General features: G+C 33.4%; 1 protein-coding gene across 7 annotated transcripts in view; it reads left to right on the forward strand.

Moving 5' to 3' along the window:
• The window catches only part of LOC134725559 (G protein-activated inward rectifier potassium channel 3-like), a 73,917-nt gene that overhangs the window by 26,717 nt on the left and 26,878 nt on the right, over positions 1-20,322 (forward strand). For all 7 annotated transcript variants that reach the window (XM_063589480.1, XM_063589484.1, XM_063589485.1 and 4 more), the window contains one exon: positions 7,784-7,885. In XM_063589480.1, the coding sequence (XP_063445550.1) occupies positions 7,838-7,885 (48 nt within the window). In that variant the 5' untranslated portion in view covers positions 7,784-7,837. The remainder of the gene's footprint in view (positions 1-7,783; positions 7,886-20,322) is intronic.

The following is a 20,322-nucleotide window of genomic DNA, read 5'->3' on the forward strand; positions in this document are numbered from 1 at the left end:
AGGCAGAGGTTTTAAACATGTCATTTTGTACTAAGATAAATAATATTAATATGGGATGTTGAAAGTTTTGAATATAACCTTCCTGCAATATATAACTTGTAACTTGTATTATAAATTGCAAGTTTCATATGAAATTAATTCATTTATTCATTGAAAAAACATTTTTTTTATTTTTAAAATAGAGTTCTACTGCAATTTTTTTTAACTGTATAAAAATTGATTTCGTCTATTTTTGCTTCAGTTCTATAAAACAGTCAAGATAATAATTGCTGATTAAACAGCCATAAGGTGTTAATTCTTTTTAATATTATCAAAACAGCCACTTCACAGGTATTTATAAAGGTACCAATTATACCGTTATACTTTTATGCATGTAGATCTCTGAAAAAAGTTCTGTTAGTACTAAGTATGGATTGCTGTTGTTGTCATCATCAGTGTTATGTTGCTATTGAGGAAAGGAAAAATTACAACAGGAAAAGTAAAATTGTCCTGTATGAAGATATATACTAAAAGTTCATCAGTCACTATTATGTTCGATGCAATAAGAGTTAAATGTCATTGGGATATTAAAAAAATCTAGATTGCTTATAGAGAGTATAGTGTATATAAATCTTTTTAATGATAGCCATAAAATGGTGTTCTGATAGATTTTTATAAGGTTTATGATCTATTGTGTTTCTTAACAGTAAATTTGCTTACATCTGCACTGTCTGGTCTCTGGATAATAGTTGTTTCATCGGCAATCATACCACAATTATTATTTTTATCAAGAAACTGAAAGGTCAAGCTTACTCTTCAATAGAATATGGTAAACTGTATCTCAAAACTAAGCATAAATATTATCAAGTAAAGGACTAATGGCTATAATCAATTTTTTGCCTGTCCAATTAGTGTATTTTCGTAAGTTTTAGTACTGAAAAGGGAATAATAATGTCAACACCAGATTTAATCTTTTTGTTTATTTGTTTTTTTGAGAAAATTTTTGGATTTTCTATAAACTACATAAAAATGACCTTATTTATTGTTTTTTTTAGCTCACCTGGCCCAAAGGGCCAAGTGAGCCTTTCTCATCACTTTGCGTCCGTCGTCGTCCTGCGTCCGGCGTTAACTTTTACAAAAATCTTCTCCTCTGAAACTACTGGGCCAAATTGAACCACAGGCACTAGACGTTCTGTCAATAGCATGAAAATATTGGCAATGGGAAGAAAATAGTGTCCATATATAGGCACTAGACGTTCTGTCAATAGCATGAAAATATTGGCAATGGGAAGAAAATAGTGTCCATATATATTATATATATGGACACTATTTTCTTCCCATTGCCAATATTTTCATGCTATTGACAGAACTATTTTCTTCCCATTGCCAATATTTTCATGCTATTGACAGAACGTCTAGTGCCTGTGATTGAACCAAACTTGGCCACAATCATCATTGATGTATCTAGTTTAAAATTTGTGTTTTTTGACCCAGCCAACCAACCAAGATGGCCGCCATGGCTAAAAATAGAACATAGGGGTAAAATGCAGTTTTTGGCTTATAACTCAAAAACCAAAGCATTTAGAGCAAATCTGACATGGGGGGAAAATTGTTTATCAGGTCAAGATCTATCTGCCCTGAAATTTTCAGATGAATCAGACAACCCGTTGTTGGGTTGCTGCCCCTAAATTGGTAATTTTAAGGAAATTTTACTGTTTTTGGTCATTATCTTGAATATTATTATAGATGGATATAAACTGTAAACAGCAATAATGTTCAGCAAAGTAAGATTAACAAATAAGTCAACATGACCAAATTGGTCAGTTGACCCCTTTAGTTATATCATATAGAAGCTGATTACAAACTTAGGTATCTGTAGTCGATTTCACAAAAAAACTTGCAACTAAGATTGATCGTAAGTATACTTAAAAAGAACCTATCTAACAGCACCTTGAGTGGTACAGAGATGATCTGTTCCAATACATTTATTTATTTTTCTACACTTTATACCAGTACAAGCGTACTTAAGAGCTGACTTGGACAGAGTGGTCTAAGAAGTCCAACTCCTATATCACTAGCCCATCAACACTGAGATTTTGAGATAGAATCCTACACATGGCATCAAATTGTGTACTTTGACACAAGATACAATAATAGTCACTAGCATGGAAATTTGGAGTTATTTTGAATTATTTTGACATATTTTATTTAGCAGTATTTTATACCCTGCTGTAAGTGTTACCTGTGACTGTGGTCCCGTCTTTCTATTTATGTTTTCAACCTTCTGTCTGTCCAATATCCTTTCTGCATAACTATTGTTACTTAAATTTTTCTTTCCCAAAATTATATAAATTCATACACGCAGACAGTGTTCAAATTTGGGTAGTGAGTCACTTACAGTTCTTAAGTTATGCCACTTTATAACTATTTTTTTCTCATCCAACTTTATGAAACTTGTACACAATGTTAAGAACAGACAGAGTTTAAATTTTGGCAATGTGTCATTAGTTGTTCTAGAGTTATGCCCCTTTAAAGTCACAATTCTTTTTAATTTTCGATCTCTATCTTCAGATTGTCTCATCCAAATCTTTAGTCCATAGACACATTTTTCTTTTTCCATAACCCACACAATTTTCTGTCCAACAGGTATAATGTTTTTGGCCAGTCTATTTTGTCTTGTCTGTCTGGCCGTCAGTCCTGCTCTTGTCAATGCAACTCCTCTGAAACCACACAAGAGATGAAACTTTATAGATAATAAGAACATACTATAAAGATGTGCATATCAAAGGAAATTATAATTAATTTTTTAGTTATGCCCTTTTGCACTAAGAATCTAGTGAGATTTTGTTTGCCAATTGCCACAATGTGGGGGCGAGGGGTGTATGAGCGCGCTCACTAATGTTCTTTAATATATATTTATTCTACAAAGTTAGATCATAGGTACCACCTCATTTCTGTTTACATTTTTATGCAATGTCTCAACTTTCATAGGTAATTTCCGCTGCATTATAAAAGCTGAATGTTGAAATAATGATACTATTATTACCCTCAATATAAAGCATTTGTACATAATAAAAACATACAATGGGTGAGTGTTTACAATAGAACTTCTATTAAAGTAACAAATTTAAGTTTTGTTTGCTTTAATGTATACAGTATGAATAAACTCTGATGATAGCTTAAGTAATCAAACCAGAATAATATTCATTCATTGCAAATCACAGTACAGTGTTTGGATACCATGTTTACCTATTGTTAATTTTTTTTTGGTATTTATACCTGAAGAATTTATTTCATTAACAAAATTAATAACTTTTAAAAAGATGACAGACAAATGTTTTTCAAAATCTGCATTCCACCTGAGGGAACCAATTCACAGATACTAAAATTGAGAATGGAAATGGGGAATGTATCAAAGAGACAACAACCCGACCATAGAAAAAACACTGTATGATACTATTCTCACAAGAATTCCAATTATTTTTTGTTTGTTTACATGGTTATGTCTGTGCAAACACATCTGTGTACTGTATAAAGACCATTCTTAGTTCCTTTAAAACTGAGTATCCTTTCAGCAAATGTATTTTTGTTGTAATGTAAATGCATTGAAAATATTCAACCGAATTTTAAACAAGAACAGTTAATCCACCTGCTACACTACATATTTCAAACGATGAATCTTAGAGGGGGGATGTTGGAGGGGTCCTGGTCCTGAAATTCCAGGCTTAAAAACATGAAATCCCAATGGTCCAGAATTTAAAGAAATTTAAATCCAGACACCCCAAATTCACGGATCCCTAAATGATGAATTCTGAAATTCTAAGCTTAAATACACCTGATCCAGATGTCAGGATAAAGGTTCTGCCCCCTCATCTTATGACCTTGATTTCAGTCCTGAAAAAAGAGTGAATTCACTCTTCATTGTGGTTATCTGTACAAAACATAGATAAGACTGAACTAGCTGAAACTAGACTTTAAATAGCAAAAATGATCAGCAATACAAGAACTTAAAAAAGTAAAAGTGTATGAAACCAGTGTTTTGCCCTACTACATTAAAAAATATTATAGATAAATTGAAGCTGTCAACAGTTAAAGTTTCAGCAGTACACTATCTAAAATGCATATATATAATATGTTTAAAGTGCCTAGAAAATCAACATTACGATTTTAGAGTAGATTTGATTTGCAACTTCCTCCCCAGCACCGGGGCTGGAACCTGTACTTTAATTTCTAACTTCTAGGACAACACCGCCTAGCATTGCGCAGAGACCTTATCCCCTCCTCTAACTCAAGCTTATGAAAATAAGCTTTCGTTTTGGGAGGTGTTACCTTCTTGTAGGAATTTAACAAGGATCTCTGATACAATACACGAAGTATTTATTTTTAGTGTACAGAAATTATCATCTACTCATCTCTTCAGTATAATTACAGGATGCTAATCTATCTTAACCGTTTGAAACAATAATTAATCCTTACAGGTAGCCTTGTCCATGAATGATGACTTTGATTTTTTTTTTTTTTTTAGCTTTTTGCATTTTTACTTTGAAAACCATAATATACATACAAAAACTTTTAACATTAAAATTGATCAGCAGAAAAAGATTTAAAATGCTTATATGACTTAAACCATAAATTTACCCCTTATAAAAATGTGTTGTCCTTAAATTAAGATTATTTGATACATGTAAGCATTTTCTGCCTTTCTACCTTGAAGTGTTAGACAGAATTAATATTTAAACTATAAATATGATCATGCAATACAAAGTATAAAAAATGTCATTACTTCACAAATTTCACTTCCTTATAGGTGTATATTGCTATTAAAGGATTATTTTTGACAAATCATAGCCTTTTTGTCTCTCATTTTGAAAATTATTAGGTACAGACAAACTAAACAGTATATATAATCATCAATAAAAAATCTATAAAACTGATTGAAATTTTTTTAAATATTTTTTCCTCTGATTTTCTTGTTAATATCTACATGGATTATTTCTACCAGATGAGCCATTCACACTCCTTAAATCCTCTTTTTTTTTTAAATTCACAAATTAATTGAGAGTATTATTTTGAAATAAATGTTTTATAACTTTGAAGATCACTATGTTTATGGCATGTATTAATGTGTTTATATGTCAAACATGTTGAATATATATCTCATTTCTCAGCAAACTTAATAACCTTGGTATAAAGAGATGTATTAAAATCAATGTAATAAAATGCACAAATAATAGACGATACAAAAGTAAATTAAAAGCTATAACATATTGAACAGACTTCAAGAAGAACACTTCATTTTCCTATTATTAGAAAAAAAAAATATAGTTTAAATGCAAAATCAGCAATTTTCTTTATACATGTGTAATATCATGAGACATTTTATTAATAGCTTTTATACAAAGTGTCTGACTCTCACTTAAAAGTCAATAATGCCTTCTATTTTGGATGCTCCTTGAGTCTTCTCTTAATAACAAAGGTAATAACACTTTTTAAATCTATTGCTGTTAATTTGTTGCATGCAAAAATAGTCATTACTTGACATAAAAAAAAAATTGCAAGTTTTCTTTTCTCTTATTATTAAGAAATTAATACAGTTCTATTTGACTTTTTGCCACTTGACGTCACCTGATATAATTGGTTAAGTTATAACATTTGCATGTTAGCCCCTCATTACATGAGAAACATCAAAGATATTGTCACGGTAAAAACTAGAAATTACTAGCTTCCTGTTCATCAACACTTGTTGATCAGCAGAAATAATAATCATTCTTTTATTCTTTGTCTTATAGTTCGCTGAACTAATTGGCCTTTGCTCATATTCTTATACTTCAAGCAAGGACAGCTTTCTCCAATTATTTCTTACTTTAGAATTTTTTCACTTAAACCCCTGAGTTAACAAGTATTGTCAACCATATGCATTGATCACTTATCTGTAATATGTAAATTGAATAGTCCTTACTTGGCAAAATTGAACAAACAACCATTAAAACTCCATGTTGAAAAACTGGAACCCAGGGGGAAAAAATGTAAATCAATCCACAATATTTTAATGTTTCAGGTCATTGTGTGACCTCATTTAAGACAAAGATTTCAAAGGATCAGATTAAAATTAATATAGTACTACAATGGGGAGGGAGATTTAGGACTACTTATGAGGGTCTTGCATGGTCACAAAAGGCAAAAATAGCAAACATTGAAACATTAAAAAAGAGGCGAGGGATACAAGGATATCAAAGGGACATTCAAACACATACATTAAAAATAAACTGACCAATGGCTTAACAAGATAAAGACAAACAACAGTACACAAACACAACAAAGGAAACCAAAGACTGAACAACATGAATCCCACCAAAAACTGGGGGTGATCTCAGGTGCTCCAGCAGGGTTACAGCAGATCCTGCTCCACATGTGGCACCCATCCTGTTGCATTTAAGTGCCATTACTGAACAGACATAAAATGTCACCTAAACTTCTGTTTGAGGAAGTTGCAACCTTAGTACTTTTACATGATATTTGAATGGGAAATGTACAGACAAAATGTTAATTCTAACATGACGTCCTTCAAACGCTTTGAGTACACACCCGTGGTAAAATTTGAATATATTGCATGGGCTGTTCCGATCGTACTCCCACGTCATATGCTTTTTTTATGAATGAGTTTCTCGACGTCATAATACGATGACGTTAGAATATGAGCATTTTACGGGAAAATACACGCTTGAAAAACCGAAAATCATCACAACATGGCAACGTAAACAAACAATGCTAAAATGTTTTATAAGCCATATTTGATTAAACATTTAAGACATATAAGTAAATTATCATTTAAAATAATCCAAAACTATCTATATGCGTTATTTTAAATAGTTTAAGCATGTCACTAATTCAGTTTGATCCGTTCTTTTACGCCAATTTGATAGTGCGTTTATTTATGGGAATGGCAAATATTTGCCTCCACCTAGAGCGCTTCGATCCAAAAGAATTGCCGTATTTGACCTATTAGAATCGAAATAATTCATGGGGGCTTGAATATATCTAGATTTTACCACGGGTTGTCCCTTTATGCCGATATTTTACCCCTCGCTATCGCTCAGGGTAAAATATTTGTCATAAAGGGCCAACCCGTGGTAAAATCACGATATATTCAAGCCCCCATGAATTATTTCTTAAATCTAAATTGCACCACTAACTGGTTAAAGCTGGATAAGGGTGGATGTTCACCTCTGTGCACACTTCTAAGACCTCTGTGCCATTGGCACTTTTAAGACCCTGTACATCATATGACATTGATTTTCTTTATGATGTATGGTTTATATAACAACTTACTACCAGTACATGTTATAATGTAAAATATCTTCTGGCTGCAGTCTCAACAACTTGCATTCTGGAAAATTAAAAGAAACATATATATTCTGAATTAACACATAAAAATCATGGTTATGATTATCATATATGCATAAATTAGTTGATATGATAGATTTAACAACTTTCGACAGATTTTGAGTAATTAAAATCAAAGAACAATTGAGTTGTGTAATACCTGCCAGGTAAAATCAGTAATTGGTGGAAATATTATTTTAATAATTGAATAAGTTGGCTACTCACAGCCAGAAGCTATAATTGTTATTAATTGACACAAATTATGAGTGAATATAAACCATCTCCTGTATAACGAGTCTATAATTTCCACTATGCCCTATGTAACACAGTAGTATAGCATCAGTAGCCAGGATTTGTCATGTTTCTTCCATATATTGATTCTCAACACATGTTCTATTGTCAACATGCTTTTATATTTCAGCGATTTTTTTGAAAACTATGAAGCAGGTGAAATTAAGGAGCTATTGCTGACCACATGAAAAATGAGGATTATTTAATTCCTAATTGTTGCATCGAAAATCAGGTAAATTTTAATTATCAGCAGGTACATGGAATATTCCTTGGAATATTTTCAATATATCTGTTATTTAAATGTTGGAAATGTTTCCATGTAATTAGTAATAATTGGATTTGAAACGATCTTTGATGAGGATGTAAGTACCTTAACATAATGCTGTATGAATGTCAGATTAGAATAACAATGTAATTATCTATAAGGTTAAGTGATGCTTAATGTATTTTATATTATTTTAGCTTTAAAATAAGAGAGCAACAAAATACTGTATAGGTGAACTGAAGTTCATTACCATTTTTTGTAAAAAGAATATTTTGATATTATTGTGTGATTTTGAAATGAGGGTGGTAATGGGGGTACCTTTCATGACAAATAACGGTAAAAATTCTTGCCAAATGATGTTAACTTTAATTTTTTGTACATGACGATAAAATATGCACTTACTTTTGGGGATAAAAAAATTGAATGATTTTGACGAATCACTTTAATTATTTTCTCCAAAAATAACAGTAACGGTTATTATTTGAGACCTCTGACAAATCACGATTAGGATATTTTGACAGAACATGGTAAAATTTTAATCAATTTGACGCTAACTGTCATGACTAGCCAAAAATGGCTGTTTGACGACTGACGGTAAAGGGAATTACTACCCTCTGAAATGTCTTGAGTTGTCAGTGTTAAAAAAATATAAAAAAAAAGATAAGTACAATTTTACAGCAGGCTTGAAACTGAACGACATTGTCCATTATGAAGACATGATGGCCTTTTATTCAAACACTTTGATTTAAATCGACCAAGCTGTTAAACTTTAAAAATATGTTTTAGACATTGAAGATTATGTCTTTCAGAAAAAGACCAATATGTTTTGATCTGTCTCTTTTGTGGTTGCATTTTATTGCTAATCTATAATGTGGCAAATGGACTTTTAATAGCTCTTAACATGTTGCAAAGGATTTTGGTTCTCATCCAATTTGGACAAAATATAAGCCCAATCAATGGTGTGATTATTCCAACTTCTGTGACATATGTTTATTCACAGGAGTTGACTGCTTATTTGTATCTCATTTTAAGTTCATAAGTGGTCATTGCCTTACCTGAGGTAAAGATTTTTTTTATATTAAGCACCAGAATGAGCTCAAGTTGTTTATTTTTCAGTCTTTTGAGGATTGAATTATTTTCATCCTATCAGGACGATTTTGTAATCTGTCTTTGAGTCCATTATTCCAGTATTTGATTTGACAATATGGTATGAAGCTACATTAACTTTTCAATAATGCATCAGTAGAATTTACATTGAGCATTGAATATTTGATATGGAAAATTTCCGTGGTTTTGTAAAAAAACGTCTACTGATATTGACTGATATCAGCATACTATTATGTAAGACCTTTGAAGCACCAATGTGGGAGTATAACGTTCTCTCTAGAACATCAATAAAGAAGTATAGCAAAAATGTCAAATTCAAAAAGAGCAAGTCCATGAAAAATCACAAAATCACATGCTATCAATCCACGGAGCAGGTAAAAAACAAATGCAATATTCCTGAATTATTACAGAAATTTAGGGAAGAAAAAGTGTGCTAAACCTGGTTTTATTCCCTAAATTATCAAGTTCATGACATTGAATGCCCAATGGGTTTTGTTGAATATGGTATAAAGGTTGCTTCCAGTTTACCCTGTCGCTGAGAAATAGTAAAAAAAAATGTTTATTAAAAACATGTCAATTTTATCTCTAAAAACTAAAAGATTTAGATTTTATAGATATCTTAGACATGATCATCTATAGATTTTAAAATTCCAATGGTCCAAGGAAACACATATTTATAGAAGTTGGGAGACCCACACATTGTAGAAAACTGCATATTGATAGTCGGTAGGAATAAATGCTAACATTTGACATACATGCATTAATAAAAATTTCTTATATTGAAAAAAGTAACTACAATCCATTCAATATCGCAATCTTTACAGTTCTCTTGAATAGACAGTATTGTTACAGTGTCTGTGATTGGGTTTGGACAAATAGAAAGTTATATAAATAAGGCCATTAGTTTTCTCGTTTGAATTGTTTTACATTGTCATATCAGGGCCTTTTATAGCTGACTTTGCAGTATGGGCTTTGCTCTTTGTTGAAGGCCATACGGTGACCTAGAGTAGTTTATGTCTGTGTCATGTTGGTCTCATGTGGACAGTTGTCTCATTGGCAATCATACCACATCTTCTTTTTTTATCTTTACATACAGCATTTTGAATTCATATACCGGTATGTGACTTTACATTTCAATCACTAAATGGCCTGTTCTATTTCACTAACATGAATTATGTAAGGGAATATATATATAATAACACTTGTTTATTTAAGACGTAATTAGTATTTATAGGAAAAGTGGTTTCAAAGAATATGGAAGATTATTATCTGCTTGTTATTAATTTCTAAAAAAAGTCAAGCGAAGGGATTTGAGTGCAAGGCTGAGTAGATATGAGTTTAAAGAATATCTGAATACATCAGGTATTCCAACATAATTAGAGAAAAAAACAAAGCAAAATATGTAGAATTTTGAAGCATTATTTTGTTTACATCTTGTGATTCATTTTGTAGTGTTTCTTTGGTTACAACGTGTTTGTTTCTGTTGCATTAATTGTGTTCTCCAGCCAGGAATCTAGTGCTGTAATTCTCAAGGCTACTGTCAAGGTCAAGCAGTTTGTATTGTAAAGGTCAATGTTTCATTGGATAAAAAAAGTTAAGCTATTAACATTGTCATAATGATTACTTTTGCAAACCTATTCAACTTCCCTGACTATATATAATATAAAACAATTGAAAACCTGTCCCATAATGGCAGTAGTTTACAGTTTTTCCTATGATAACTAGATAAGTGTTAATGTAATATATGTAACTTTCCAATCATAATAATTGATATTTTATTTATCTATCACATTATTTCCTATTACATGTAGTAAAACCTGATCAAGACACATTATGAAATGGTTTGAGAAGATATAACAGCCAACAGATGGTACATGCATTAAGGTTTATGACCCCTTCTGTAGCCATTTTTGTACGAACTTTTCAAACAACAATTGTATCAAAACTACAGTTAAAATGAAAAATAGAGATAGGCCATTTTGTACATATACCAAGGGGAAATTTGATGCTAAGCATTATTATTTACTATTTCCTTGAATTTAATAGAAACAGAGTACTTTGTGGCGAATAAACCAAGATTTTTATAGAAAATCCACAGCCTTTAATACAGAGATTTTTGTTATAAAATTTGAAACATAGATTACTCACTTGCTTTTCTATGATGTGCTAGTGTTTATTTTTTACAAAAAATTCTAACCAACCTGTAAATTCCAAACTACCTCGTGATGCGTCATTCAAATCGAGCGCACCCTAAAAGGTGTACTTGATTCGGTCCATATTTTAATTTGTTTTAACCAACAACTACATAAATAAACTTGTTTTAAGGAAATCAATGCTAGCACTGCATGCAATAATCCTATATCTATCAGTCATCAAATTGCCAAATATGAGAGTACAAGGATAAGGACTGTGCATTTTCTATTAAAATTCCATATGTTAGCATTGAATCAACACAAGGGTACATAATCCTTAACAGATTAATCTAAAATATCTTCTTAAGTAGAGAGAGATAAATCAGGAACAATTTTTAGATTTTAACCTTCAATAACTTTCTGTAATATCAGTTTGATTGTGACATTGTACAAATATTGCTTTGATATCAGGTCAACATCAAAAAGAAAGTTGTTTTCAAGTTTGCTTTACAACTTGGTTTACAGCTGAGGGTGGACAGCTCCTTTTCCACTCAAGGGTTGACAACTCCTTTACCACTCAAGGGTTATCAATTTGTTTGTTATACTGAAAGGATAAAAAGATAAAGCAATCAAGGCTACCATAAATAGGGAACAAATTAAAAAAAAAAAATTACGTTAAAAATTGAAATTATTTAGAAAAATCCACTGGATTAACACTAGTTGACACAACCAGTCTTATTTAACCTCACCAACCATCTATTCCCCTATTTTGCCTGTAGGCACATAGTTCAAGGACTTACCACTCCTATCTTACCTGTGCTGTCTTTTCTACCTAACCCCAGCTGATTCCTTGGTTTTTCATTTCACCTTCAACTGTCCCTCGCCAGTCTTGTGCTGGGTTTTTTTAAGCTGCATGTTTTAAAAGCAATGTGATGTGCTGAATGATTGATTTTAGGTGTTTTGACACTTTTTTCAGCACTAATGTCTATTTTGTTGTGGATATTTTTTATTGGAGGACCTGTTGAAGCCAGATTACCTGGAGAAACTGACCATTCTTTTCAATAAGTAATTAGAGTCAAACGTACCTGTTCTGTGCAGGGTTTGAATTAGTCAATGGAATCAAACGCACCTGTCCTGTGCAGGGTTTGAATAAGTTATTAGAGTCAAATGCACCTGTCCTGTGCAGGGTTTGAATTAGTCATTGGAGTATAACCCACCTGTCCTATGCAGGGTTTGAATTAGTCATTAGAGTCAAACGCACCTGTCCTGTGCAGGTTTGAATAAGTCATTGGAGTCAAAGGCACCTGTCCTGTGCCGGGTTTGAATTAGTCATTGGAGTTAAAGGTACCTGTCCTGTGCAGGGTTTGAATTAGTCATTGGAGTCAAACGCACTTGTCCTGTGCAGAGTTTGAATTAGTCATAGGAGTCAAACGCACCTGTCCTGTGCAGGGTTTGAATTAGTCATTGGAGTCAAACGCACCTGTCCTGTGCAGGGTTTGAATTAGTCATTGGAGTCAAACGCACTTGTCCTGTGCAGAGTTTGAATTAGTCATAGGAGTCAAACGCACCTGTCCTGTGCAGGGTTTGAATTAGTCATTGGAGTCAAACGCACGTGTCCTGTGCAGGGTTTGAATTAGTCATTGGAGTCAAACGCACCTGTCCTGTGCAGGGTTTGAATTAGTCATAGGAGTCAAATGCACCTGTCCTGTGCAGGGTTTGAATTCGTCATTAGAGTCAAACACACCTGTCCTGTGGGTGACATCCCATTAGTCCGACAACCATTATTCCGACAGCCCATTACTCCGACAGCCCATTATTCCGACAGCCCATTACTCCGACAGCCCGCTATTCCGACAGCCCAATACTCCGACAGCCCACTATTCCGACAACCCATTACTCCGACAGCCCAATACTCCGACAATGCATCTGTATTGTGTGTATGGGTAAATTTTCTTTAAACATACCAACTCTGTTCTCTTTGATCATGTTGATATTTGGGGTTGTCCGTTTTGATTCCTTTTTTTTTTCCATGCGGGATATTATCTCCCGTTATATTGGACTTGATACACATACTTATTGCAACCGCTCAGTCCTTTCTTTGAAGCTTCGATCCTCTTTCGTTTTACGTATCTTGGTATTTTATTTGTTTATATTTCGTCGTTTGTGTGTCAACTGTCTATCTGTGCTGTTAAAGTTCGCTTGTTTTTTTTATGAATACGGTACAGTATCATGTTCGGGAATATGAATCCACGAAATACGGAGACAACTACAAGGCACTTCCAAAAGCGATAGATCAGACATAGTCTGAGAGATGACACTCAATATATTTGTAGACTAGGGATACTAATTTTATATCCCGAGCTTATTTTAAAATCAAGAAAAATATGCCGCTTTTATAATGGTTGGGGGAGGTGCAGGACTTATGATTTACAACAAAACAGTAAAACTTATTACAAAAAACATATAACGAGTGCAGTAAAAAGCCAATAACAACAAGTAAAAAATCTTAAAAATGTGTGAAATTCTTGTCACTCTTGTGTCTTTGTCAAATTATCTAATTGTAAAAACTTAGTACAATATGTGTTTTGTGGCATACTTGACATTTATTTTTCATTTAAGATGGTATCTAACACTACAGGGGGATAACTTTTTAAAATCAGCTAAACGTTTTAATTACGTTATGTTGTTTTGCAAATATTAAGCTTATCAATGATCAAAATTAGTGTTTGTCAAACTGCTATATAACCAGTGTATTTTTTCTGAAAAAACGGTTGGTTAAATTATTTTATTTTTTTTAATTTTTTCTCAAAGGGTCAAGGTAAATATACTTTGTCAAAATTTGATGAAAATTAAACGAGCCAAATTAATTTTTGTGAAGGTGTTGGGTACCACCTTAAAGATTGTTTCAAGGAAAAACATATTTAGATATCATTGATTTTAAGAAAGGTAGTTCATATGTTAATTAAGAATCGGTGATCACCCATTACATTAGGAATTGAAAATGCCAGATACTCAAAAAATCGTATTGTACTGCTGATAAAGTTGAGGATGAGCGTCATTTTTCAATCGAACATTCCCTTCATAATAATTTGATGGATGAACTCTTTCAGCACTTGTCAGAACTTTTAAAAGTTAGATGAGCATGATTAATCTTCGATGTTAACACAAGAAAACTTAACTACTATGGGAAAATGATGATTGTATTGTTAGTTCATTTGAATTATGTAGTACAGGTCTTGATACTGACTGTTGTTTGATATCAATGTGTTAGTTCTTTTTTTGCCTATTTTGTTTTTATCACCGATTGTGACTGAGGCTTATGGTGAAATAAAGATAACTTACTAGTATATATTAGTATTGTAATGTCTTAATGTTGACCCAATCATTACACCGCCGCTTCGAAAAAGTGGGGAGTATAGAATAAGAATAAGAATAGAATAGGAATATTTTATTTCCAATTAAAGAGCCCTATATAGAGCTTTCATGACGTTACATACAAGCACATATGATTAGACATACATTAGAGACATATAATATAAGAAAACAACATTGTTTAGTACTATTAAAAAATGGTATAAAAAGCCAGGACTTTTTAACTGTTTTACCTCTGTCTCTGTTTATAAATTCGTCCGTCCGCCCCGTGAATATTTTCGTTGCATCGTTTTCTTCAACAACATTACAACTATTTCTGAATTTGGTTTCAGGGTTTATTGAAGTCTGGTTTATCGTGTGATGCATTTTCAGATTCTTAACTCAAAAACTTTCTGTTTACCGAACACGTTTTACATGAGATCTAAGTTGAACATTTTCGTCATATTTTTCTCAGAAACTACAATACAATGATTTCTTAAATTTGGTTTCAAGGTTTGTATAAGTCAGTTATACTGTGTTATGCTTTTTTAGATAAACATCTCAACAATTTTCTGTTCACCGAAATATTTGGGCAGGGTATCATTAGTAGCTCGCACCATCACTGGTTGGTCTTGATTTAAATGCTCTTTATAGACCCTGTTATTTGGAAAATGAAATATTCTTTTCTGTTCTATTTTTTATACAGAATTCGAACTGAGTATATAGAAAGTATTTGAACTACCTTAGTCTTATGTAATATACACGGAGTTATTTCTTAAAAACGTAATAATATATCATAATACAGACAGACACAAATTATTTTACCCTGATACCCTGATACTTAACTTCAGAAGTGTCGGACTTATGGGTTGTCGGAGTATTGGGTTGTCGGAGCAATGGGTTGTTGGACTATTGGGTTGTCAGAATAATGGGTTGTCGGACCAATGGGCTGTCGGACTAATGAGCTGTCGGAATAATGGCGTGTAACCGTCCTGTGCAGGGTTTGAATTAGTCATCAGAGTCAAACGCACCTGTCCTGTGCAGGGTTTGAATTAGTCATCAGAGTCAAACCCACCTGTCCTGTGCAGGGTTTGAATTAGTCATTAGAGTCAAAGGCGCCTGTCCTTTGAAGGGTTTGAATTAGTCATTAGAGTCAAACACACCTATCCTGTGCAGGGTTTGAATAAGCCATTGGAGTCAAACGCACTTGTCCTGTGCCGGGTTTGAATTAGTCATTGGAGTCAAAGGTACCTGTCCTGTGCAGGGTTTGAATTAGTCATTGGAGTCAAACGCACTTGTCCTGTGCAGGGTTTGAATTAGTCATTGGAGTCAAACGCACTTGTTCTGTGCAGGGTTTGAATTAGTCATTGGAGTCAAACGTACCTGTCCTGTGCAGGTTTGAATTAGTCATAGGAGTCAAACCCACCTGTCTTGTGCAGGGTTTGAATTAGTCATTGGAGTCAAACGCACCTGTCCTGTGCAGGGTTTGAATTCGTCATTAGAGTCAAACACACCTGTTCTGTGCAGAGTTTGAATTAGTCATTGGAGTCAAACCAACCTGTCCTGTGCTGGGTTTGAATTAGTCATTAGAGTCAAATGCACCTGTCCTGTTTAGGTTTTGAATTAGTAATTGGAGTCAAACACACCTGTCCTGTGCAGGGTTTGAATTAGTCATTGGAGTCAAACACACCAGTCCTGTGCAGGGTTTGAATAAGTTATTGGAGTCAAATACACCTGTCCTGTGCAGGGTTTGAATTAGTCATTGGAGTCAAACACACCTGTCCTGTGCAGGGTTTGAATTAGTCATTGGAGTCAAACACACCTGTCCTGTGTAGGGTTTGAATTAGTCATTGGAGTCAAACCAACCTGTCCTGTGCAGGGTTTGAATTAGTCACTGGAGTCAAACGCACCTGTCCTGTGCAGGGTTTGAATTAGTCACTGGAGTCAAACCAACCTGTCCTGTGCAGGGTTTGAATTAGTCATTGGAGTCAAACCAACCTGTCCTGTGCAGGGTTTGAATTAGTCACTGGAGTCAAACGCACCTGTCCTGTGCAGGGTTTGAATTAGTCATTGGAGTCGAATGCACCTGTCTTGTGCAGGGTTTGAATTAGTCATTGGAGTCAAATGCACCTGTCCTGTGCAGGGTTTGAATTAGTCACTGGAGTCAAACGCACCTGTCCTGTGCAGGGTTTGAATTAGTCATTGGAGTCAAACACACCTGGCCTGCGCAGGGTTTGAATTAGTCATTGGAGTCAAACACACCTGTCCTGTGCAGGGTTTGAATTAGTCATTGGAGTCAAATGCACCTGTCCTGTGCAGGGTTTGAATTAGTCATTGGAGTCCAACACACCTGTCCTGTGCAGGGTTTGAATTAGTCATTGGAGTGAAACACACCTGTCCTGTGCAGGGTTTGAATAAGTCATTGGAGTCAAACGCACCTGTCCTGTGCAGGGTTTCAATTGGTGATTAGAGTCAAATGCACCTGTCCTGTGCAGGGTTTGAACTCACAACCTCAGTCTTGACATGCTTGTGATACAGAAGTTGAACAACTTAAAGTAGACAACTCTGCCAATGAGGTTCCTGTAATGTGTTGATAGGCTAGCGATATAGAAGTTGAAACTAAATAAAGTAGACCAATCTGCCAACAAGGCCCTGAAACATGTTTTGACATTTGATTTTGTATAAGGTCATTCAACCGGTCCTTGGACAAAGTTATTAAGAGATTAACTTAGACCACTCATCCAATAAGGCCTTGTAATGTGTTGATATTTGACATTTGATTTTGTATTAAGTAATTGAACCCGTCCTTGGACAATGTTTTTGAAGTTATTAAGTATATATTCCATCCTTAAAGTATCTGTGGATCACCTCAGATGAGACATAATCAATGTTTTAGTCTGCATTCTTGTTAAGAAAAATTGATTGAAGAGGAAAGAAATTAATAATATTACAACTCTAAGTTACGTTCATTAATGCAAAAGAAAAATTCCATGTGCATTTCAAATGAATTGCACCGTGATTCATGCGATTTCAGTAAGAAGCGAAGGATTTATTTCAGTTCTTTAACCACAGAATTATCAAAATCAATACTTTTCCTTAGAATGGTAATGTACTATTAGTTAGCAAGTATAACCAAAAAAAATCTTAATAGTATTACGCTTTATAGGAATATATGGCATATTTATTAAGTATTGCAGATAAAATTATGCAATCTTTTCAAGAGAGAGGATTTAAAAAAAAAAATCAGAATGGGAAATGTATTCTGAACAAATAAAATTATGAAATTAAATGATTATTGAGGTATTTATGTCAATCAGATCTTAATCAGCATTTCCTTAAACCATTTATCTTCCAAGGAAACAATACAAGACAAGCAATTGTTTGTGTATAGGAATATTTCCCAGAAATCTTCATAGTTAATAATGGATTGTCTTTGTCTCTCTTCTGGGAATTTAGATCTTTCTTGGATTTATAAATTGATAACAGGCTAATAGAATGATTTGATATATAAGTCAAAAAGCTTTTAATACCCAGGTGATATGTCCTATTACAGTTAAGTGATATATTTATAGAAAGGCTATGACAATGATCTAGCAAATGAAAAGATCAGGATTTCTCCATAGTATAAATGTAATAAATAATTTGGTTTACATCAGTATGAGGTCAAATCAATGATAGAAGATGGATAGGAGAACTAATGTACTAAAAGGATGGAGGTGAGAAGCCTATAGTTTTATGCCCCACCTAAGATAGTAGAGGGGCATTATGTTTTCTGGTCTGTGCATCTGATCTTTTGTCCATCCGTTCGTTCATTTGTTCTTCCCTCTGTCATGCATTAGATAAAAGTTTTTAGTCGAGGTAGTTTCTGATGAAGTTGAAGTCCAATCAACTTGAAACCTAGTACACATGTTCCCTTTGCTATGATCTTTCTAATTTTAGCGGTCCACTAAACATAGAAAATGATAGTGCAAGTGGGGCATTCATGTACTATGGACACATTCTTATTTTAAAACCATTTTAAGCTGTTCTACTTCATTTGGTTATTCCTGATGGAATTATTTTCAGAAAAGCAATTTAAAAGTTTTTTTTATGGATTAGGTCAGTTTTTGTTAACTTCACCAAAAACGTCTTGTTATATTGTGGTTATGCATTTGCTCTAAAATCAAAAGTAATTCTCACTCTGTTCAATTTCTATCAATTTGTGACTGCATTGTCGTCTGAGATAGATCAGAAATATCTGGGATCAAAATTATTGGTTGATATAACCTATTTAGAAAATTACTGAAAAATAACAAGGAAGTTGTTGTATCTAAAAAATGAATTGTCTCCTAGGCTTGGTGCAGATCGTAAGCATATTTTGCTGTTGTTGTTTAATATTTCTTGTTACATATTGGCACATAACTTACATTCATCTAAGCTATATGTATATGTCACCCCTTCCATCAGCTGTAACAAGAGAGGTGATTTCTTTATTGTATAATTGTTTATCCAAAGCTGTTACCCTGCCAGCAAATGAATGAGGTACCAGTAGGTTATAAGTTGGTCACCATATGTTTTATATTGATTTGATATGACATTGATACTGTAACTAAAACTAAATTATGGTGTTACTGTAGAAATTAATTAACTTTTCATAAAGGAGATATTAATAGACAAGTAATAGTGATTTTCTGACATGATTGGAGTTGTTTTTTTGGCAAAAAGGAATTCAGTTCGATGGACTTGTAGTAGAATCCAAACTTGGTGAGTGCATTGTAAACTCGTACCTGTTTTGTAGACTTGTTTGCTGGATACAAGAAGATTAACTTTTCTCATGAATAATTTGATTTCCGAGGGATAACCTCGTTTGGAGGTTAATAAGATGATTACAAGTTTATTTTTTCGAATGAAACTTATGCTCCCTAAATACAAGAAAAACTTGGTGTGAGACTTATGATTTATAATCTTTTTGGAGAATACATTGGTTTTTTTTTAAGCTACTGAACCAATAGCTGAGACATAGTTACTATCAAGTGTTGTGTTATAGCTGCTGACCACAAACACATATTAAGGCCAAATGTTTCAACAAATTGAGCTATATGGTGCTTCGATAAGTGTATGAATTTTTCCTGGACTCCATGGACAATGGATATGAAAATGATGATGTCTGTCAGTCCCACATTCACTGTGTATCATCGCCACCGGAAATTGGGTACTAACGAAGCGGAGAGAAATAGAAAAAAAAGTAAACAAGTTAGGAATTCGTTCAATTTAAAGCATTTTCACTCATCTGATGAGGGTGCCGCTTAAGAAATGATTTTCTGATATACAATTCTTTAAATTATTAGGCCGATAAGTACAAAATAAATACAAAATTTTGTGTAATACTCCAAAACTTGCCACTTAGTACCGGAAAATTTCGAGGTCTATCGTCCTCTGTAGCCCCATTCTCAAGATATTGAACTGTTTTTCATTATTTTTCCAGACATGATTTTATATTATTATAGTGTGGCATCATATTTAATGAAATTTTTTGTCAAAAACATGTTTTTGGAAGAATATGGACAAAAACATTGTTTGTTTGTTGTACGGCGAATTGCAGGACGTTGTACGGCGAATTGCAAAATAACAATTTTTGTCTGTACAGCGTCTTGCAATATATTGTAATTTTAAGAGGAAATTAATCACTGTTTAGATAATATCAAGTGACGATATTTTGTTGATATCAAAGCTTTACAGGCTTACAAACATACAACATGTCTTACTAATCAAATATTATTAAATATATGCCGTTAATTCAGTTCAGGAGGCCTCGTTGCCTTCCGCTTTTCGATT

This window comes from Mytilus trossulus, chromosome 7, assembly GCF_036588685.1.
Source record: "Mytilus trossulus isolate FHL-02 chromosome 7, PNRI_Mtr1.1.1.hap1, whole genome shotgun sequence".
Lineage (NCBI taxonomy): Eukaryota > Metazoa > Mollusca > Bivalvia > Mytilida > Mytilidae > Mytilus > Mytilus trossulus.